At 41.6% G+C, this 23745-nt stretch overlaps 1 protein-coding gene across 1 annotated transcript in view; it reads right to left on the reverse strand.

The window, feature by feature from the left end:
* Positions 1-23745, reverse strand: part of LOC115108771 (collagen alpha-1(XXIV) chain) — a 296583-nt gene that overhangs the window by 92689 nt on the left and 180149 nt on the right. The window contains exons 29-31 of the mRNA XM_065009201.1: positions 14715-14768; positions 14505-14549; positions 10651-10695 (exon numbers count right to left, since the gene is read on the reverse strand). Of these exons, the coding sequence (XP_064865273.1) occupies positions 10651-10695; positions 14505-14549; positions 14715-14768 (144 nt within the window). The remainder of the gene's footprint in view (positions 1-10650; positions 10696-14504; positions 14550-14714; positions 14769-23745) is intronic.

Raw genomic sequence — 23745 nt, forward strand, 5'->3', positions numbered from 1 at the left:
CTGTAGGTTCTCTCTTCAACCGCTGTTGTTATGGTAAGTGTACAGCACTACCCTAGATCACATAACACAATGACCAACTGAAATCTGTCTGTACAGCACAGAGCAAACTGATGAAAAAGGAACGGAGGAAAGATGGATGGGACTGGTAATTCTCAGAACTCTTCTTACAAATGCCCTCAGAGAGAGAGAGAGAGGGCTGAAAACAGCAATAAATCATGAGTCCTTATAACACGGGAATACTTTTATTAAAACTGTAAATGAAAGCTCTGTGTGCACAAATGCTCCCATAATATGTCAGCGGGAACTGAACGGAACATCCAGGCTGAAATATGGTGGCGGTGAAGATAGCCATTATTCAATGACACTATCATAAAGTGCATGCAGTCAATTAAGGAAGTTGATATGAAAGAGCAGATGACTTCTGTTCCTCAAAGATGTATTTTTCAACACTGAACACAAGATGGCGCTGTGGCTCTAGAGGTGACTGGGGAGAAGATTGAGTTCCTCTACGCTGCCTGTCAGATCTTTGTTAGCTTTAATAGTTTCCTCACGGCAGTAAACATACTGTTAGTTACTGGAGTAAACGTACTGTTAGTTACTGGAGTAAACATACTGTTAGTTACTGGAGTAAGCATACTGCTAGTAACTGGAGTAAACGTACTGTTAGTTACTGGAGTAAACATACTGTTAGTTACTGGAGTAAACATACTGTTAGTTACTGGAGTAAACCTACTGTTAGTAACTGGAGTAAGCATACTGCTAGTAACTGGAGTAAACATACTGTTAGTTACTGGAGTAAACATACTGTTAGTTACTGGAGTAAACATACTGCTAGTAACTGGAGTAAACGTACTGTTAGTTACTGGAGTAAGCATACTGCTAGTAACTGGAGTAAGCATACTGCTAGTAACTGGAGTAAACGTACTGTTAGTTACTGGAGTAAACATACTGTTAGTTACTGGAGTAAACATACTGCTAGTAACTGGAGTAAACATACTGTTAGTTACTGGAGTAAACATACTGTTAGTTACTGGAGTAAGCATACTGCTAGTTACTGGAGTAAACATACTGTTAGTTACTGGAGTAAACATACTGCTAGTAACTGGAGTAAACGTACTGTTAGTTACCGGAGTAAACATACTGTTAGTTACTGGAGTAAACGTACTGTTAGTTACTGGAGTAAACATACTGTTAGTTATTGGAGTAAACATACTGTTAGTTACTGGAGTAAACATACTGCTAGTAACTGGAGTAAACATACTGCTAGTTACTGGAGTAAACATACTGTTAGTTACTGGAGTAAACATACTGCTAGTAACTGGAGTAAACATACTGTTAGTTACTGGAGTAAACATACTGTTAGTTACTGGAGTAAACATACTGCTAGTAACTGGAGTAAACGTACTGTTAGTTACTGGAGTAAACATACTGTTAGTTACTGGTGTAAGCATACTGTTAGTTACTGGAGTAAACGTACTGTTAGTTACTGGAGTAAATGTACTGTTAGTTACTGGAGTAAACATACTGTTAGTTACTGGAGTAAACATACTGTTAGTTACTGGAGTAAACAAAACATACTGTTAGTTACTGGAGTAAACGTACTGTTAGTTACTGGAGTAAACATACTGTTAGTTATTGGAGTAAACATACTGTTACTTACTGGAGTAAACATACTGTTAGTTACTGGAGTAAGCATACTGCTAGTAACTGGAGTAAACGTACTGTTAGTTACTGGAGTAAACATACTGTTAGTTACTGGAGTAAACATACTGCTAGTAACTGGAGTAAACGTACTGTTAGTTACTGGAGTAAACATACTGTTAGTTACTGGAGTAAGCATACTGCTAGTAACTGGAGTAAACGTACTGTTAGTTACTGGAGTAAACGTACTGTTAGTTACTGGAGTAAACATACTGTTAGTTACTGGAGTAAGCATACTGCTAGTAACTGGAGTAAACGTACTGTTAGTTACTGGAGTAAACATACTGTTAGTTACTGGAGTAAACATACTGTTAGTTACTGGAGTAAGCATACTGCTAGTAACTGGAGTAAACGTACTGTTAGTTACTGGAGTAAACATACTGTTAGTTACTGGAGTAAACATACTGTTAGTTACTGGAGTAAACCTACTGTTAGTAACTGGAGTAAACATACTGTTAGTTACTGGAGTAAACATACTGTTAGTTACTGGAGTAAGCATACTGTTAGTTACTGGAGTAAACATACTGTTAGTTATTGGAGTAAACATACTGTTAGTTACTGGAGTAAACCTCACTCTAAAAGCCCAATCTGCAGCACCCAACTCTAAAAGCCCACTCTTCCTTAGATCAATGTACAGTAGAGATGTCTGATGGCGATTTCATGGTCTCACCATGTTATACAGTTGGGAGTTCCAGTTGCATTATTGTGTGTTTTACTGCTCATGAGAAATTACCTGTTATAAACCGGGTGGTTCGATCCCTGAATGCTGATTGGCTGACAGCTGTGGTATATCAGACAGTATACTACGGGTATGACAAAACACTTATTTCGACTGCTCTAATTACGTTGGCAACTCGTTTATAATAGCAATAAGGCACCTCAGGGGTTTGTGTTATATGACCAATATACCATGACTAAGGCCTGTATCCAGGCACTCTGCGTGGCGTCGTTGCTAAGAAAAGCACTTAGCCATGGTATATTGGCCATATACCACACCCTCTCGGGCCTTAAAGCTTAACTATAACACCGCAACAACAGCCATTCATTCCCCCGAAACACACAAACTGACCTGTTTGAACATAGACCTTGCTCTATGCAAATGACAAATGATGGCATTTAGATTCTGAGCAGGACAGGTCGCTGCTAGTATGTGTGTGTTTGTGTGTCTGTGTGTGTGTGTGTGTGTGTGTGTGGGGGCATGTGTCACATCAGTTAATAACACATAGAAAAAATGTTTGTCAAGTGTTACGCCAAGTCTGACTTAACAGGGCTGAAAATAGGTAATTTATCAAACCAAACAAGCAAGCCAAGCATCTGTGGATGGATCCAAGAGTCATTGAGCATGCATCAGGCTCTACCAGGCAATCTCTAGTTAGGGATCATCATGTCTGGCTAGCCACAGATACACAGAGATGCAGAGAGAAATGTTTGTACAGGGCTAACAGCAGCCAACACTATGAATTGTGTGCAGCTCACTTGATAATAATAAGCACTTTTGTCTGTATGTTTCTTTAATCACATTTCCCGTCAGTAGGGAATCATTTGATCCTTCAGTGGTTATATCACAACACTGCAATCCATCATTAACTAAGTAGAAAAGCAGATGTTTTCCCCCGTAGTGAAGACTGTTACAACATTGAAAACATCCCAGTCTCAGTTTTACGCCGCCAGGAACACAAGGGGATAGAAGCACACACCAGCCACAAGGTCATGGTACTATGGAACAGGCCATTGACACAACCAGACCCGGGCTTTCGTGGCTATAGCCCCGAATGATTTTGTCCCAGCCCTGAGTCTTTTCCCCTGCTGGGATGGTGTAAAACAAGCTAGGCTACACTGCAATGAATACTCCAAACATGGGCCCTGGCCTGCCTTTTCAGTGCTGCCTAAAACCAGCATTTCTGTGTACGGTGGCACTTTAGGAGGTGGAGTCAAAGTGCTACATTTTTAATTCGTCCCCAAAAATGATATTCCGCCATATGCGGGCAACTGTTCATTCTCTGAGGGAGAAGGAGAATCGAGGTAAACTTTGTTAGCTTGCTATTACTATAGCACATTTTGTTAGCCCATGATGATGTTATTCAGAGTTATTCACCTCACAGTAAGCCAGATTCGACTAACTTACATTTCAACATATTGACTCAAAAGCTGCACTGACAGATAATGTTAAGCTAACTAACTAACTAACTAACTAACTAACGTGAAGGACTACTCAGTCTAGCTAGCAGATTTCATGAGCAGGGTTTTGACAGTATAGTTACTGAGTAGCTATCTGGACACTGAATGAAACTGCTGGAGCTCTGTTCACCACCCGACAAAGTATCACTAACTGACCAATTACTGTCTAATCAAGTATTGTCCAAATATGCAAAACATTGCTAATAAAGATAGCTAGCTAACTTAAGGCTAACATGATGTTAGCTACTTTTGGTAACGTCAGCTCAATTAGCTACAGTTGAAGTCGGAAGGTTACATTCACCTTAGCCAAACACATTTATACTCAGTTTTTCACAATTCCTGACATTTAATCCTAGTAAAAATTCCCTGTCTTAGGTCAATTAGGATCACCACTTTATTTTAAGATTGTGAAATGTCAGAATAATAGTAGAGAGAATTATTTATTTCAGATTTTATTTAATTCATCACATTCCCAGTGGGTCAGAAGTTAACATACACTCAATTAGTATTTGGTAGAATTGCCTTTCAATTGTTCAAAACTTCTGTCAAGCATTTCGTGTAGCCTTCCACAAGCTTCCCACAATAAATTGGGTGAATTTTGGCCCATTCCTCTTGACAGAGCTGGTGTAAGTGAGTCAGGGTTATAGGCCTCCTTGCTCGAACAACCTTTTTCAGTTCTGCCCACAAATTTTCTATGGGATTGAGGTCAGGGCCTTGTGATGGCCACTCCAATACCTTGACTTTGTTGTCCTTAAGCCATTTTGCCACAACTTTGGAAGTATGCTTGGGGTCATTGTCCATTTGGAAGACCCCTTTGCAACCAAGCTTTAACTTCCTGACTGATGTCTTGAGATGTTGCTTCAATATATCCACATAATTTTCCGCCCTCATGTCACGCCCTGGTCTAAGTATTTTGTGTTTTTCTTCATGTATTGGGTCAGGCCAGGGTGTGGCATGGAGTTTTTGTATTGTGGTGTGTTTTGTCTTGGGGTTTTGGTGTGTATGTATTTGGGATTGTAGCTAGTGGGGTTATCTAGCAAAGTCTATGGCTGTCTGGAGTGGTTCTCAATCAGAGGCAGGTGCTTATCGTTGTCTCTGATTGGGAACCATATTTAGGCAGCCATATTCTTTGAGTTTGTCGTGGGTGATTGTCCTTAGTGTCTTTGTTCCTGTCGCTGTATTTAGTTGACAAGTATAGGCTGTTTCGGTTTTCATTACGGTTTGTAGTGTTTTGTGTTTATTCGTATTTACGTTTGTTTTCATTAAACATGGATCGCAATCTACACGCTGCAGTTTGGACCGACTCTCCTTCACCACACCTAGAAAGCCGTTACACCTCATGATGCCATCTATTTTGTGAAGTGCACCAGTCCCTCCAGCAGCAAAGCACCCTCCACAATATGATGCTGCCACCCCCGTGCTTCACGGTTGGGATGGTGTTCTTCGACTTGCAAGCCTCCCCCTTTTCCTCCAAACATAACGATGGTCATTATGGCCAAATAGTTATATTTTGGTTTCATCAGACCAGAGGACAATCTTTGTCCCCATGTGCAGTTGCAAACCGTAGTTTGGCTTTTTTATGGTAGTTTTGGAGCAGTGGCTTCTTCCTTGCTGAGTGGCCTTTCAGGTTATGTCGATATAGGACTCATTTTTACTGTGGATATAGATACTTTTGTACCTGTTTCCTCCAGCATCTTCACAAGGTCATTTGCTGTTCTGGGATTGATTTGCACTTTTCACACCAAAGTATGTTCATCTCCAGGAGACAGAGCGCATCTCTTTCCTGAGTGGTATGATGGCTGCGTGGTCCCATGGTGTTTATACTTGCGTACTATTGTTAGTACAGATGAACAAGGTACCTTCAGGTGTTTGGAAATTGCTCCCAAAGATTAACCATGTGGAGGTCTACAATTTCTTTTCTGAGGTCTTGGCTGATTTATTTAGATTTTCTCATAAAGTCAAGCAAAGAGGTAAGGAGTTTGAAGGTAGGCCTTGAAATACATCCACAGGTACACCTCCAATTAACTCAAATGATGTCAATTAGCCTATCAGAAGCTTCTAAAGCAATGACATCCTTTTCTGGAATTTACCAAGCTGTTTAAAGGCCCAGTCAACTTAGTGTATGTAAACTTCTGACCCACTGGAATTGTGATACAGTGAATTATAAGTGAAATAATCTGTCTGTAAACAATTGTTGGAAAAAATGCACAAAGTAGATGTCCTAACCGACTTGCCAAAACTATATTTTTTTAACAAGACTTTTGTGGAGTGGTTGAAAAACTAGTTTTAATGACTCCAACCTAAGCGTATGTAAACTTCCCACTTCAACTGTAGCTATCTGTTGAAAAACAAAGCTGGATAGCTGAGTATTTTTCCCCAATTTATAGAAGATGGACTTACGGAATTGAAGATGCAGCTCAGTAAACACAGAGCAGGTTGTTGTATTTGCAGGAGTAAGTGGATACATTGTGAGTGTGTGTGTGTGTGTGTTTACAATATAATTATTTAGCATCTAGCTACATAGATGGGTTGGCTGACAACATCACGAAAACGATGTGCACGCTTCCAAGGGGCATAAATCAGCCTGCTGTGATTCTGGATGGCAAGATTGCTAGCAAGAATGACACTGCCATGTGGGGAATAATTAGTGGATTAGTTCAGCATGTTTCATCAAGTTATTGATACCATGTCTTGTTTTGAGGGGTTTTGACTGATTTCATGACAATGCCAATACGGCAAACATTGGCTGGCTAGCTAACCAATAACTACAACAATGTTTTGAAACAACAAGTGGTCATTGTGCAAATGTATTTGTTTTCAATAAACATTGGAGACTAAACAAAGCTTACATGTTAACAATTTCAGCCAACCTCATCTGTTTGGCCCCATGGCTGCATGGATTTGTATTTGGTTGCTAAAGCAACAGAGAGAACACAGAGAGAGGTTAGCAGACAGGACAGAGAGAACACAGAGAGAGGTTAGCAGACAGGACAGAGAGAACACAGAGAGAGGTTACCAGACAGGACAGAGAGAACACAGAGAGAGGTTACCAGACAGGACAGAGAGAACACAGAGAGAGGTTAGCAGACAGGACAGAGAGAACACAGAGAGAGGTTAGCAGACAGGACAGAGAGAACACAGAGAGAGGTTACCAGACAGGACAGAGAGAACACAGAGAGAGATCCTTCCTGTTTGGCCCTGTCCGGGGGTGTCCTCGGATGGGGCCACAGTGTCTCCTGACCCCTCCTGTCTCAGCCTCCAGTATTTATGCTGCAGTAGTTTATGTGTCGGGGGGCTGGGGTCAGTTTGTTATATCTGGAGTACTTCTCCTGTCCTATTCGGTGTCCTGTGTGAATCTAAGTGTGCGTTCTCTAATTCTCTCCTTCTCTCTTTCTTTCTCTCTCTCGGAGGACCTGAGCCCTAGGACCATGCCCCAGGACTACCTGACATGATGACTCCTTGCTGTCCCCAGTCCACCTGGCCATGCTGCTGTTCCAGTTTCAACTGACCTGAGCCCTAGGACCATGCCCCAGGACCATGCCCCAGGACTACCTGACATGATGACTCCTTGCTGTCCCCAGTCCACCTGGCCATGCTGCTGCTCCAGTTTCAACTTCCACCTGACTGTGCTGCTGCTCCAGTTTCAACTGTTCTGCCTTATTATTATTCGACCATGCTGGTCATTTATGAACATTTGAACATCTTGGCCATTTTCTGTTATAATCTCCACCCGGCACAGCCAGAAGAGGACTGGCCACCCCACTTAGCCTGGTTCCTCTCTAGGTTTCTTCCTAGGTTTTGGCCTTTCTAGGGAGTTTTTCCTAGCCACCGTGCTTCTACACCTGCATTGCTTGCTGTTTGGGGTTTTAGGCTGGGTTTCTGTACAGCACTTTGAGATATCAGCTGATGTACGAAGGGCTATATAAATACATTTGATTTGATATGTTTACCAGACAGGACAGAGAGAACACAGAGAGAGGTTACCAGACAAGACAGAGAGAACACAGAGAGTGGTTACCAGACAGGACAGAGAGAACACAGAGAGAGGTTACCAGACAGGACAGAGAGAACACAGAGAGAGGTTACCAGACAGGACAGAGAGAACATAGAGAGGGGAGGCCCACATAAGACAAACATGGCATATTCCTCTCAAGCCAGAGAAGGTAGTCCTTGCTAAACATTACCTCTCAAAAAAAGAAAGATGCCACTTTTGACATGTCCTGTGTGTATAAATTGTTAGACCCTGATATGTTCCCATCACTGAAGGCAATCATACAGGCCGTGCTGACCATCCCAGTTAGCATTTGTGAGACATCTTTCTGTGCATTAATTAAGACATCTACATACCTGGCTTAGGAGCCCAATGACCCAAGATAGAATGCGTCATGACAATTGACAAAGAGTGAAGTCATAGACAGGTTTGCACCTACAGTTTAATTTGGAATAATTTCTAATCTTTATGGATGGACTAACATCCTAGTACTGTATAATATAACTGACAAACATTGTGAATCTTTATTTTGAGAAAGGATTGTGTGCTGGTACATGTGTGGAAAATTGTGAAGTGTTGTTACTACAGGGCTGTTGGACGGGGCATTTGTTTTTGTGTAATTAATTAGAAATATTGTCCTGTAGGTAATTTATTACCACACATATGATAAAATCATGATTTTCAAACGTGTTTGGTGCCTGCGTTTTTACACACTATCTGCAAAAGTTGTGTCGTTTATGCAGTTCCAACATAATCCAAAGGATGGCAGCCTAAAATCCCAATCCTGCTATATTGCACGTAACTAGAATTTGCGAGTAGCATGACTAGCTCACATTAATTAGCAGTGACCATCATCAACAGTAACCATCATCAACAGTGACCATCATCAACAGTAACCATCATCAACAGTGACCATCATCAACAGTGACCATCATCAACAGTGACCATCATCAACAGTGACCATCATCAACAGTAACCATCATCAACAGTAACCATCATCAACAGTAACCATCATCAACAGTGACCATCATCAACATGAGGCTTTTTTTGTTGCCAATCAAATATTGGACATGGTTTCTGAAAACATTGCAATAAAATTACAAATACTTTTCCCAACAATTTATCTCCATAGAAAATTACGATATAGTTATGCACTTCATTTGTACATGCTAATAGATTTAAAAAATATATTATTGACACCATATTCCATGGGTTTACTGACCACAATCCATTGAATTAATGTTAAGAAGTGTTAATAATTTGGCATCAAGAGGGAACAGCGCATGGAAGAAAGCAGTGAGATATGCAACAAAGCGTTATGTTTCTGCTAAATGTTCAGCTTGTGAGGAGCTTCATTTCAGTACTCTACTAAATGGAGGTAAAACTAAGTATATGTTGTTCTCTTGAGCGCATTAAAAATAACTCTGATGATTTAAGATATGTGCCTACACACACACACACACACACACACACACACACACACACACACACACACACACACACACACACACACACACACACACACACACACACACACACACACACACACACACACACACACACACACACACACACACACACACACACACACACACACACAGAGACCCAACACAGGCACACTTCATATCAATCTAGGTTATTTTAATGGACGAAATTACACCACCTTTAATCAGGGCCTATATTACAGGTACAAAGCTGTGGTGGAAATCATTTTAATCAGGACCTATATTACAGGTAGAAAGCTGTGGTGGAAATCATTTTAATCAGGACCTATATTACAGGTAGAAAGCTGTGGTGGAAATCATTTTAATCAGGGCCTATATTACAGGTAGAAAGCTGTGGTGGAAATCATTTTAATCAGGACCTATATTACAGGTAGAAAACTGTGGTGGAAATAATTTTAATCAGGACCTATATTACAGGTAGAAAGCTGTGGTGGAAATCATTTTAATCAGGACCTATATTACAGGTAGAAAACTGTGGTGGAAATAATTTTAATCAGGACCTATATTACAGGTAGAAAGCTATGGTGGAAATCATTTTAATCAGGGCCTATATTACAGATAGAAAGCTGTGGTGGAAATCATTTTAATCAGGGCCTATATTACAGGTAGAAAGCTGTGGTGGAAATCATTTTAATCAGGACCTATATTACAGGTAGAAAACTGTGGTGGAAATCATTTTAATCTGGGCCTATATTACAGGTAGAAAACTGTGGTGGAAATCATTTTAATCAGGACCTATATTACAGGTAGAAAACTGTGGTGGAAATAATTTTAATCTGGGCCTATATTACAGGTAGAAAGCTGTGGTGGAAATGGTTGTAATGGGAACTACAGTATATTACAGGTAGAAAGCAGTGGTGGAAATTATTTTAATGGGGGACTATATTTCAGGTAGAAAGCAGTGGTGGAAGTTCTTTATAGGGCTGGGACTGTATTACAGGTAGAAATCTGTGGTGGAAATAATTTATAGGGCAAGGATTATTTTACAGGTAGAAAGCTGTGGTGGAAATAATTTTAATTAGGGGCATATATTACAGGTAGAAAGTGTGGTGGAAATAATTGTAATGGGGGCCTATATAACAGGTAGAAAACTGTGGTCGAAATTCTTTATAGGGGCGGGACTTTTAATACATAGTCCCATGTAGCTCTGGTGTTGGCCTCTTTACCTCATGTCAATCAAACCTGTCAATCAAACATGTCAACCAAACCTGTCAATCACCGCTGTCAAAGTAATGGAGATACAGTGTGTAGGTGAATGTAATGCAAGGTACTCACAGGTTTCCCTGGTAGGCCTCTCTCCCCTGGACCGCCAGCTTTACCCTGCAAGAGGAAAGGCATGTAATAGATGGTTGAGTCACGACAATTCAGGGGTGGGAAACTCCAGTCCTCGGGGGCCTGATTGGTGTCACAATGTTTCTCCAGCCCTAGCAAACACAGCTGATTAATCAAATTGCATTCTAAACTGAAGATCATGATTAGGTGATTATTGGAGTCAGGTGTTAGCTGGGGCAAAACCAATCAGGCCCCCCGAGGACTGGAATTGCCCACCCCTGCCGGGATAATTGCATGATGAGTGTACCAGTTATACAGTACCGTCCCTAGTGGACTACGAGCATTAGTTCGTATTACAGATGTAGGATCTTAATTTGATCACCACATTGCAGGAGAACTTACCTGCAATGCAGCACATTTAAAACTTGTAGTATATTTGAGGTTTTAAAAGGCTTCTGAAGTTTGTAATTTCCTTTGAAATTTCTGACTTGTTTTTCCCTTTATGAAAAATGTATCAACCCCTACAAAAATATAAATGTATTATACTGAACAAAAATATAAAACACAACATGCAACAATTTCAAATATTTTACTGAGTTACAGTTCATATGAGAAAATTTGTCAATTGAAATAAATTCATTAGGCCCTAATCTATGGGCGTGAATCAGAAAACCAGTCAGTATCTGGTGTGACCACCACTTGCCTCATGCAGCGCGACACATTTCCTTCACCTAGAGTTGATCAGGCTGTTGATTGTGCCCTGTGGAACGTTGTTCAACTCCTGTGTGTAGTTGCTGGATATTGGCGGGAACTGGAACACAGTGTCATACACGTTGATCCAGAGCATCCCAAACATGCTCAATGGGTGACATGTCTGGTGAGGATGCAGACCATGGAAGAACTGGGACATTTTCAGCTTCCAGGAAATGTGTACAGATGCTTGCAACATGAGGCCTTGCTCTATCATGCTGAAACATGGGGTGATGGTGGCGGATGAATGGCACGACAATGGGCCTCAGGATAAAATGCAATTGTGTTCGTTGTCCGTAGCTTATGTCTGCCCATACCAAAACCCCACTGCCACCATGGCGCACTCTGTTCACAACGTTGACATCAGCAAACCGCTTGAGCACAGGACACCATACACACAGTCTGCCATCTGCCCGGTACAGTTGAAACCGGGATTCATCCGTGAAGAGCACACTTCTTCTGCATGCCAGTGGCCATCAAAGGTGAGGATTTTCCCACTGAAGTTGGTTACTATGCTGAACTGCAGTCAGGTCAAGACCTGGTGAGGACGACGAGCACGAGAAGAAATTATTTGGTTGCTCAAACCGTTTCATCAGCTTTTCCGGGTGGCTGGGATCAGATGATCCCACTGGTGAAGAAGCCGGATGTGGAGGTCTTGGGCTGGCGTGGTTACACGTGGTGTGCGGTTGTGAGGCCGGTTAGATGTACTGCCAAATTCTCTAAAATGACATTGGAGGTGGCTTAGGGTAGAGAAATTAACATTTCATTCTCTGGCAACAGCTCAGGGGGACATTCCTGCAGTCAGCATGCCAATTGTGTCGTGTGACAAAACTGCACATTTTAGAGTGGCCTTTTACTGTCCCCAGCTCAAGGTGCACCTGTGCAATGATTATGCTGTTTAATCAGCTTCTTGATATGTCAGGTGGATGGAGAAATGCTCCCTAACAGGTATGCAAACCGATTTGTGCACAATTTGAGATAAATCAGCTTTTTGTACATATGGAACATTTCTGGGATTTTCTTTTCTTCAATTTAGGAAACAAGTGGAGGCTGGTGGGAGGAGATATAGGAGGACGGGCTCATTGTAATTGCTGGAATAGAATTATGGAACAGAGTCAAAACATGTGGTTTCCATATGTTGGATGTGTTTGATACCATTCCATTAATTCTGTTCCAGCCATTACAATGAGCCCGTCCTCCTATAGCTCCTCCCACCAGCTGCCACTGCATGAAACATGGGACCAACACATTACATGTTGAGTTTATATTTTTGTTCAGTATATAATCCACATACTGTAATAATTCACATTACCTGTTGCTGCAGAATTATTTTCCTGCTGTAACAAACTGGCACAAATTAAGATCCTACACTGTATGCAAGTCTCATGAATATCTTCTATTATCCAAGATATCCTCAACTTAGTGGAGGTACTATAGTTCACCTACAGGTAAATGCCAAAATAAAGGAAAAACCAATATAAAATGTCTTAATAGGGCGTTGGGACACCACCAGCCAGAAGAGATTCAATGCACCGTGGCATAGATTCTACAAGTGTCTGGAACTCTATTGGAGGGATGCGACACCATTCTTCTACAAGAAATTCCATCATTTGGTGTTTTGTTGATGGTGGTGGAAAACGCTGTCTCAGGCGCCGCTCCAGATTCTCCCATAAGTGTTGAATTGGATTGAGATCTGATGACTGAGACGGCCGTGGCATATGGTTCACATCGTTTTCAAGCTCATCAGTTAAGTCAGGAACCACACCTGTGTGGAAGCACCTGCTTTCAATATAGTTTGTATCCCTCATTTACTTGAGTGTTTCCATTATTTTGGCAGTTACGTGTGTTAACATTTCTGCTCCTAACTGAACTATCTATCCTCTGTTAAAGAAATGCCATTGAAGACATCAAATATAGAATAGAAGAGATACTTTGTTGTCCATTTTTCAATACTAGAACACAGGACATCAAAGCTAGAGATGACACGGGTGCACTGGTCCATGTTAGGAACCATTACACTCATCTAGATTCATCAGAAATGATGAGCAAAAATGACTCACTATAATCTACCTTCATAAACTCTGTCCATCCAACCAATCGCTCTACCCATCTACAGGTTGTGTTTTAATGAAATCCCCCAACCAAAATGGAGACAATGACGCTAGCAAATATAAAGCCAGGGTAGGTTTTTCATGTTTTTCATCCCAAATAAAGAGCAACACATTGATTACAGTTAAAATACAGAGCAGGGTACATTTTCCTCTTGCATGCTGCAGCTCTTTATTGATATAGCTCACGTTTCATTACTGTGAGCTGGAAGAGGTTTTTCATTGACTATAACTTGATACAGCCATCAGAAGAATGGCACCCTCTGCAAATAAAACCGTTAATTAAAGTCTACCGATCTCCCACACAGATCTTAATGGCAATTTAAACCTCAGGTTATGGTGGCCCAAGTGGAACCTTTTCACTCAGATGTAGGAATAATAACACATGGGGTAGGTCTCCTACGCAGGGGTGATACAGGAAGTAACTTTTCCTCATTCTGGCCTGTCATTGGTCAGCAGGAGTGATACAGGAATAAATGCTGCCTCATTCTGGCCTGTAATTGGTCAGCAGGGGTGATACAGGAAGTAACCCTGCCTCATTCTGACCTGTAATTGGTCAGCAGGGGTGATACAGGAAGTAACCCTGCCTCATTCTTGCCTCAGGTGAATGATAAGGGACTTTCTGTTGAGATCCAATTATTTTGTCATCGTAAGTGGCCTCCTGCACCCTATTCAATGTGCCCTCTAATCAGTATAGGGACAGAGTCATGTGCAGAAACACACAGGACAGGAGCAAACTCCCACACTGCCACAGACACAGACAGACAGACAGACAGACAGACAGACAGACAGACAGACAGACAGACAGACAGACAGACAGACAGACAGACAGACAGACAGACAGACAGACAGACACACACAGACATACACACACACACAGACATACACACACACACACGTTGTATATACATTTCTGATGTTAAATTAAAAGCACACATGTTCTTGAGGTGCTGGGTCAGTGGTAGAAAGTAAAGCAGACAGGTGATGCAGAGTACTCACTATGAACCCAGGCTCCCCTTTTGTTCCACCTTCCCCCTGCTCTCCCTGCAGAAGAGCAAGAGAGAGAGAGAAAGAGAGGAATAAAGAGAGATCTTAGTGAGGCAACAAATAGACTTTTAATCAGGTCAAAGTGCACAGAACAAGGTTTTTAAGTCAGGTAGAAAGAGGACATTCAGTATAATGTTCTTCTGAGGGTGAGAAGATGTTTACCTTGGTGCCCTCAGGCCCTGGTTCCCCCAGTGGACCGTCTGCACCCCTCGGCCCCTATGACACAGAAACACAGCCGCTAAGCCCTCTGTGTGTGTGTGTGTGTGTGTGTGTGTGTGAGTGTGTGTGTGTATCCCTGGGCCCCTATGACACACAAATAGCTTAGCCCTCTCTGTATGCATGGTTTACAAACCACTCAGCCATCGCATCACACAACGGCACTCGTAAATACAAGCACACACCCACCCACACTCTCACACCCACACACAGCAACACACCCACACATGCACACACCCACACAACCACGCACACCCACCCAAACCTACTGTACTTAGCAGTGTACAATATGGGATATGGGCGTAACCAAATCATCTAGAGCGTCTCAATAAAATAATGGGGTGGAGGAGGCGAGAGCATGGGGAGCATCAAACACATAAGGGCATTGGTGTTAGGAGCAGCACATGGTAGCAGTCTACTGTGCAGGCCCTTTTTGTCTTCAAACACATCCGCATGGAATTCCAGAAAGACAGACAGACAGTTGGACTGCATAATATCAACAACTTGGGAGTAATCAGCTTCTTCTTTGTCTGTGTCTATCTGGGGGTTACCTGCTGACCTTTGCAACCCACTCCTCTCTATCTCTCTCTCCATCCCTCTCCACCCCTCTCCATCCCTCTCCCTGTCTTTAATACCTACACACAAAAAGGTAAATGCTAGACAGTCAGGCCACATTCAGTGGTGCGTTTTGGAGGAGGAAACACAAGCAACTGACTGATCATCCGTCTGAGTGTGTGCTCTACTGGACTACTCTGTCTTCCTGTAGTGGACGCTACATTTACTGTACCTTGGTTCAGGGCAGGCCAAGGATACAGCGGGGAAATAAGTCAAACAGTAAAAAGAAGTGTTTACTTACTCATAAAACTATTCAACACAGACATTTGAGTGAGTGGATGTACTGTATGGGGCTCCGCCTCACACGGCAGGATGTCCAGCTGGCTGTCAAGGCCAAGCAAAACGAGAGCAGAGCCACCACTTGTCAGTCCAAATGAAACGAGTAGAGCTAAAACAAATCTCATTTGCTGAATCGGAAATTGTAACTTTCTTTTACTTGATCCTAAAACTGTACAGTTGGGTGAATTCAGGGTTGTTAACAGGCACTAACTGTGCCCTATTACAAACACTTGGCTCAGTCAGTTCTATGGATTAGAACAGTAGCCAAACACACTTATAATTTATACTAAATCCAATTCAAATTAAATCCCTGCTTTGATTGGTCAATTGAGTGAGCCAAGTGACAAATGAACACATTGTGAGGTCAATGAGGACAACTGAAAGACACATAGACAGGTCAAGAGCTAAAAGATGATGCGTCATGGGGAACTATTGTCTCCTAGCTTCTGTCTGCAGGTAATAGTTCATACTGTAGTACTACTGAAGTTAGTCCATACACACCGAGCATACCAAACATTAGGAACAACCCCGTGCCCCTTTGCCCTCAGAGCAGCCTCAATTCATCGGGGCATGGACTCTACAAGTGGTCGAAAGCATTCCACAGGGATGCTGGCCCATGTTGACTCCAATGCTTCCCACAGTTGTGTCAAGTTGGCTGGATGTCCTTTGGGTGGACCATTCTTGATACACATGGGAAACTGCCGAGCGTGAAAACCCAGCAGCGTTGCAGTTCTTAACACAGTCAAACCGGTGCGCCTGGCACTTATTATCATACCCCGTTCAAAGGCACTTAAATCTTTTGTCATCACCCTCTGAATGACACACATACACACTCCATGTCTCAATTGTCTCAAGGTTAAAAATCCTTCTTTGACCTGTTTCCTCTCCTTCAACTACACTGATTGAAGTGGATTTAAACAAGTGACATCAATAAGGGATCATAGCTTTCACCTGGATGTCATGGAAAGAGTAAGTGTTCTTAACGTTATGTACACTCAGTGTATAGTTACTACTGGGACATATATTATTTTATCTGGATGTAATATCTCATATAGTTAAGTCATATCTCATATAGTTAAGTTATATCTCATATAGTTATATAATATCTCATATATTTATATAATATATCATATATTTATGCAATATCTCATATAGTCATGTAATATCTCATATATTTATGTAATAGCCTATATAGTGATGTAATATCATTAAAGCCGCAGACTTAATGAATCTGTAAATTATTAGATATCAGAGAGAGAGAGAAAAAAGGGAGAAAGCGACCTTTTCTTTTCTCCTACTGTACAATGTGACATCATGAATCTAGGCCTAGTTCAAGTACGCCACATTTTATCATCCAGACCTGATTTCTTTATCGCTCAGACTGTTAAACCATAAGAGCAGGTCATAATAAGGTTAGGATAACAACTATTGGATTGGCCCTGTGGAGGCGTAGACTGGCAGCAAGCTGAGCTGTTTCACTTTGCTGCTGTTAAGTACTTTAGCCTGTTGGACACGAGAGATAAACATCCCAGCAGCACGTCATGCATGTTTATATCAGAACAGCTGTTCCAAAATACCAGCGTGTAATCAAATCATTGCCGACACAACACTTTCATTAAATGTATTGTTACTGAACAATGCTGTTCTGGTTATAGAAGTGTTGTGATTCAGTGGACAGATCACATACAGTGCCTTGGGAAAGTATTCAGACCCCTTGACTTTTTCCACATTTTGATACATTACAGCCTTATTCTAAAATGGATTAATAAAACAAATGTCTTCTACAATCTACACACAATACACCATAGTGACAAAGTGAAAACAGGCTTCAATAAGTATTCAGACCCTTTGCTATGAGACTCGAAATTTAGCTCAGGTGCATCCTGTTTTCATTAATAATCCATGAGACGTTTCTACAACTTGATTGGAGTCCACCTGTGGTAAATTCAATTGATTGGACATACTTTGGAAAGGCACACACCTGTCTATATAAGGTCCAACGGTGAACAGTGCATGTCAGAGCAAAAACCAAGCCATGAAGTTGAAGGAATTGTCTGTAGAGCTCCGAGACAGGATTGTCTCGAGGCACAGATCAGGGGAAGGGTACCAAAACATTTCTGCAGCATTGAAGGTCCTCAAGAACATAGTAACCTCCTTCATTCTTAAATGGATGAAGTTTGGAACCACCAAGACTCTTCCTAGAGCTGGCCGCCCGGCTAAACTGAGCAATTTGGGGAGAAGGGCCTTGGTCAGGGAAGTGACCAAGAACCCGATGGTCACTCTGAGGGAGTTCAAGAGTTCCTCTGTGGAGATGGGAGAAGGACAACCATCTCCAGAAGGACAACCATCTCTGCAGCACTCCACCAAACAGACCTATATGGTGGAGCGGCCAGACGGAAGCCTCTCCTCAGTAAAAGGCACATGACAGCAGGCTTGGAGTTTGCCAAAAGCCACCTAAACAAGATTCTCTGGTCTGATGAAACCAAGATTGAACTCTTTGGCCTGAATGCCAAGAGTCACGTCTGGAGGAAATCTGGCACCATCCCTAAAGTGAAGCATGGTGGTGGCAGCATCATGCTGTGGGGATGTTTTTCATGGGCAGTGACTGGGAGACTAGTCAGGATCGAGGCAAAGATGAACGGAGCAAAGTACAGAGAGAACCTTGATGAAAACCTGCTGGGGCGAAGGTTCACCTTCCAACAGGACAACGACCCTAAGCACACAGCCAATACAACGCAGGAGTGGCTTCGGGACAAATCTCTGAATGTACTTGAGTGGCCCAGCCAGAGCCCAGACTTGAACCCGATCTAACATCTTTGAATGAACCTGAAAATAGCTGTGCAACGACTCTCCCCATCCAACCTGACAGAGCTTGAGAGGATCTGCAGAGAAGAATGGGAGAAACTGCCAAAATACAGGTGTGCCAAGCTTGAAGCGTCATACCCAAGAAGACTCAAGGCTGTAATCACTGCCAAAGATGCTTCAACAAAGTACAGAGTAAAGAGTCTGAATACCAATGTAAATGCAATATTTTAGTTGTTCATTTTTTATAATTTTGCAAAAATGTCTTCACTTGTTTTTGCTTTGTCATTATGGGGTATTGTGTGTAGATTGATAAGGGAACAAACAAATTAATCAATTTTAGAATATGGATATGAAGTAACAAAATGTGGAAAAGGTCAATGAGTGTACTGTTTGTGTAATGTACTATTTGTGTAGTGTGGCTAGATGGTAGTTGTACTGTTTGTTTAGTGTGGCTAGATGGTAGCTGTACTGTTTGTGTAGTGTGTCTAGATGGTAGCTGTACTGTTTGTTTAGTGTGGCTAGATGGTAGCTGTACTGTTTGTGTAATGTACTGTTTGTGTAGTGTGGCTAGATGGTAGCTGTACTGTGTGTGTAGTATGGCTAGATGGTAGCTGTACTGTTTGTTTAGTGTGGCTAGATGGTAGCTGTACTGTTTGTGTAGTGTGGCTAGATGGTATCTGTACTGTTTGTTTAGTGTGGCTAGATGGTAGTTGTACTGTTTGTGTAATGTAATGTTTGTGTAGTGTGGCTAGATGGTAGTTGTACTGTTTGTGTAATGTAATGTTTGTGTAGTGTGGCTAGATGGTAGCTGTACTGCTTGTGTAATGTACTGTTTGTGTAGTGTGGCTAGATGGTAGCTGTACTGTTTGTTTAGTGTGGCTAGATGGTAGCTGTACTATTTGTGTAGTGTGGCTAGATGGTAGCTGTACTGTTTGTGTAATGTACTGTTGGTGTAGTGTGGCTAGATGGTAGCTGTACTGTTTGTGTAATGTACTGTTTGTGTAGTGTGGCTAGATGGTAGCTGTACTGTTTGTGTAATGTACTGTTTGTTTAGTGTGACTAGATGGTAGCTGTACTGTTTGTGTAGTGTGGCTAGATGGTAGCTGTACTGTTTGTGTAATGTACTGTTTGATTAGTGTGGCTAGATGGTAGCTGTACTGTTTGTGTACTGTGGCTAGATGGTAGCTGTACTGTTTGTGTAATGTACTGTTTGTGTAGTGTGGCTAGATGGTAGCTGTACTGTTTGTGTAATGTACTGTTTGTTTAGTGTGGCTAGATGGTAGCTGTACTGTTTGTGTAGTGTACTGTTTGTGTAGTATGGCTAGATGGTAGCTGTACTGTTTTATGTAGTGTGGCTAGATGGTAGCTGTACTGTTTGTGTAATGTAATGTTTGTGTAGTATGGCTAGATGGTAGCTGTACTGTTTGTGTAATGTACTGTTTGTGTAGTATGGCTAGATGGTAGCTGTACTGTTTGTGTAATGTACTGTTTGTGTAGTGTGGCTAGATGGTAGCTGTACTGTTTGTGTAATGTAATGTTTACTGTGTGTTTTTAGTGTGGCTAGATGGTAGCTGTACTGTTTGTGTAATGTAATGTTTGTGTAGTGTGGCTAGATGGTAGCTGTACTGTTTGTGTAATGTACTGTTTGTGTAGTGTGGCTAGATGGTAGCTGTACTGTTTGTTTAGTGTGGCTAGATGGTAGCTGTACTATTTGTGTAGTGTGGCTAGATGGTAGTTGTACTGTTTGTGTAATGTACTGTTTGTGTAGTGTGGCTAGATGGTAGCTGTACTGTTTGTGTAATGTGGTAGTTGTACTGTTTGTTTAGTGTGGCTAGATTGTAGTTGTACTGTTTGTGTAATGTACTGTTTGTGTAGTGTGGCTAGATGGTAGCTGTACTGTTTGTGTAATGTGGCTAGATGGTAGCTGTACAGTTTGTGTACTGTGGCTAGATGGTAGCTGTACTGTTTGTGTAATGTATTGTTTCTTTAGTGTGGCTAGATGGTAGCTGTACTGTTTGTGTAGTGTGGCTAGATGGTAGTTGTACTGTTTGTGTAGTGTGGCTAGATGGTAGCTGTACTGTTTGTGTAGTGTGGCTAGATGGTAGCTGTACTGTTTGTGTAATGTACTGTTTGTTTAGTGTGGCTAGATGGTAGCTGTGTAGTGTTTGTGTAATGTACTGTTTGTTTAGTGTGGCTAGATGGTAGCTGTACTGTGTAGATGGTAGCTGTTTAGATGGTAGCTGTACTGTTTGTGTAGTGTGGCTAGATGGTAGCTGTACTGTTTTTGTAGTGTGGCTGATGGTAGCTGTACTGTTTGTGTGTAGTGTGGCTAGATGGTAGCTGTACTGTTTGTGTAATGTAATGTTTGTGTAGTTTGTGGCTAGATGGTAGCTGTACTGTTTTTGTAATGTACTGTTTGTGTAGTGTGGCTAGATGGTAGCTGTACTGTTTGTGTAATGTAATGTTTGTGTAGTTTGTGTTAGTGTGCTAGATGGTAGCTGTTTGTGTAATGTACTGTTTGTGATGGTAATGTAATGTTTGTGTAGTGGGCTAGATGGTAGCTGTACTGTTTGTGTAGTGTGGCTAGATTTAGTGTACTGTTTGTGTAATGTACTGTTTGTGTAGTGTGGCTAGATGGTAGCTGTACTGTTTGTAGTGTGGCTAGATGGTAGCTGTACTGTTTGTGTAATGTAATGTTTGTGTAGTAGATGGTAGCTGTACTGTTTGTGTAATGTACTGTTTGTGTAGTGTGGCTAGATGGTAGCTGTACTGTTTGTTAGTACTGTTTTAGTGTGGCTAGATGTTAGCTGTACTGTTTGTGTAGTGTGGCTAGATGGTAGCTGTACTGTTAATGTACTGTTTGTGTAGTGTGGCTAGATGGTAGCTGTACTGTTTGTGTAATGTACTGTTTGTGTAGTATGGCTAGATGGTAGCTGTACTGTTTGTGTAATGTACTGTTTGTGTAGTGTGGCTAGATGGTAGCTGTACTGTTTGTGTAATGTCTTTAGTGTGTGTAGATGTACTGTTTGTTTGTACTGTTTGTGTAATGTACTGTTTGTGTAGTGTGGCTAGATGGTAGCTGTACTGTTTGTGTAGTGTGGCTAGATGGTAGCTGTACTGTTTGTGTAATGTACTGTTTGTGTACTGTGGCTAGATGTGTAGCTGTACTGTTTGTGTAATGTACTGTTTGTTTAGTGTGGCTAGATGGTAGCTGTACTGTTTGTTTAGGCTAGATGGCTAGATGTAGTTGTACTGTTTGTGTAGTGTGGCTAGATGGTAGCTGTACTGTTTGTGTAGTGTGGCTAGATGGTAGCTGTACTGTTTGTGTAGTGTGGCTAGATGGTAGCTGTACTGTTTTTGTAATGTACTGTTTGTGATAGTGTGGCTAGATGGTAGCTGTACTGTTTGTGTAATGTGTGGCTAGATGGTAGCTGTACTGTTTGTGTAATGTACTGTGTGGCTAGATGGTAGCTGTACTGTTTGTGTAATGTACTGTTTGTGTAGTGTGGCTAGATGGTAGCTGTACTGTTTGTGTAGTGTGGCTAGATGGTAGCTGTACTGTTTGTTTAGTGTGGCTAGATGGTAGCTGTACTGTTTGTGTAGTGTGGCTAGATGGTAGCTGTACTGTTTGTGTAGTGAGGCTAGATGGTAGCTGTACTGTTTTTGTAATGTACTGTTTGTGTAGTGTGGCTAGATGGTAGCTGTACTGTTTGTGTAGTGTGGCTAGATGGTAGCTGTACTGTTTTTGTAATGTACTGTTTGTTTAGTGTGGCTAGATGGTAGCTGTACTGTTTGTGTAATGTACTGTTTGTGTAGTGTGGCTAGATGGTAGCTGTACTGTTTGTGTAGTGTGGCTAGATGGTAGCTGTACTGTTTGTGTAGTGTGGCTAGATGGTAGCTGTAATGTTTGTGTAATGTACTGTTTGTGTAGTGTGGCTAGATGGTAGCTGTACTGTTTGTGTAATGTGGTTTGTGGTAGTGTACTAGATTGTGTAATGTACTATTTATTTAGTGTGGCTAGATTGTAGTTGTACTGTTTGTGTAATGTACTGTTTGTGTAGTGTGGCTAGATGGTAGCTGTACTGTTTGTTTAGTGTGGCTAGATGGTAGCTGTACTGTTTGTGTAGTGTGGCTAGATGGTAGCTGTACTGTTTGTGTAGTGTGGCTAGATGGTAGCTGTACTGTTTGTGTAATGTACTGTTTGCGTAGTGTGGCTAGATGTTAGCTGTACTGTTTGTGTCATATGGCTAGATGGTAGCTGTACTGTTTGTGTAATGTACTGTTTGTGTAGTGTGGCTAGATGTTAGCTGTACTGTTTGTGTAGTGTGGCTAGATGTTAGCTGTACTGTTTGTGTAGTGTGGCTAGATGTTAGCTGTACTGTTTGTGTCATATGGCTAGATGGTAGCTGTGTAATGTACTGTTTGTGTAATGTACTGTTTGTGTAGTGTGGCTAGATGGTAGCTGTACTGTTTGTGTAGTATGGCTAGATGGTAGCTGTACTGTTTGTGTAATGTACTGTTTGTGTAATGTACTGTTTGTGTAATGTACTGTTTGTGTAGTGTGGCTAGATGGTAGCTGTACTGTTTGTGTAGTATGGCTAGATGGTAGCTGTACTGTTTGTGTAGTATGGCTAGATGGTAGCTGTACTGTTTGTGTAATGTACTGTTTGTGTAATGTACTGTTTAGATGGTAGCTGTACTGTTTGTGTAGTGTGGCTAGATGGTAGCTGTACTGTTTGTGTAGTATGGCTAGATGGTAGCTGTACTGTTTACTGTTTGTAATGTACTGTTTGTGTAATGTACTGTTTGTGTAGTGTGGCTAGATGGTAGCTGTACTGTTTGTGTAGTGTGGCTAGATGGTAGCTGTACTGTTTGTGTAATGTATGTTTGCTAGATGGCTGAGATGGTGCTGTACTGTTTGTGTAGTATGGCTAGATGGTAGCTGTACTGTTTGTGTAGTGTGGCTGTTTGGTAGCTGTACTGTTTGTGTAATGATGGTACTGTTTGTGTAGTGTGGCTAGATGGTAGCTGTACTGTTTGTGTAGTATGGCTAGATGGTAGCTGTACTGTTTGTGTAATGTACTGTTTGTGTAGTATGGCTAGATGGTAGCTGTACTGTTTGTGTAGTATGGCTAGATAGTAGCTGTACTGTTTGTGTAGATGGTAGCTGTTGTTTGTTAGTGTGGCTAGATGGTAGCTGTACTGTTTGTGTAATGTACTGTTTGTGTAGTGTGGCTAGATGGTAGCTGTACTGTTTGTGTAGTGTGGCTAGATGGTA

The sequence above is a fragment of the Oncorhynchus nerka genome, linkage group LG24 (genome assembly GCF_034236695.1).
Source record: "Oncorhynchus nerka isolate Pitt River linkage group LG24, Oner_Uvic_2.0, whole genome shotgun sequence".
NCBI classification, from domain to species: Eukaryota; Metazoa; Chordata; class Actinopteri; order Salmoniformes; family Salmonidae; genus Oncorhynchus; species Oncorhynchus nerka.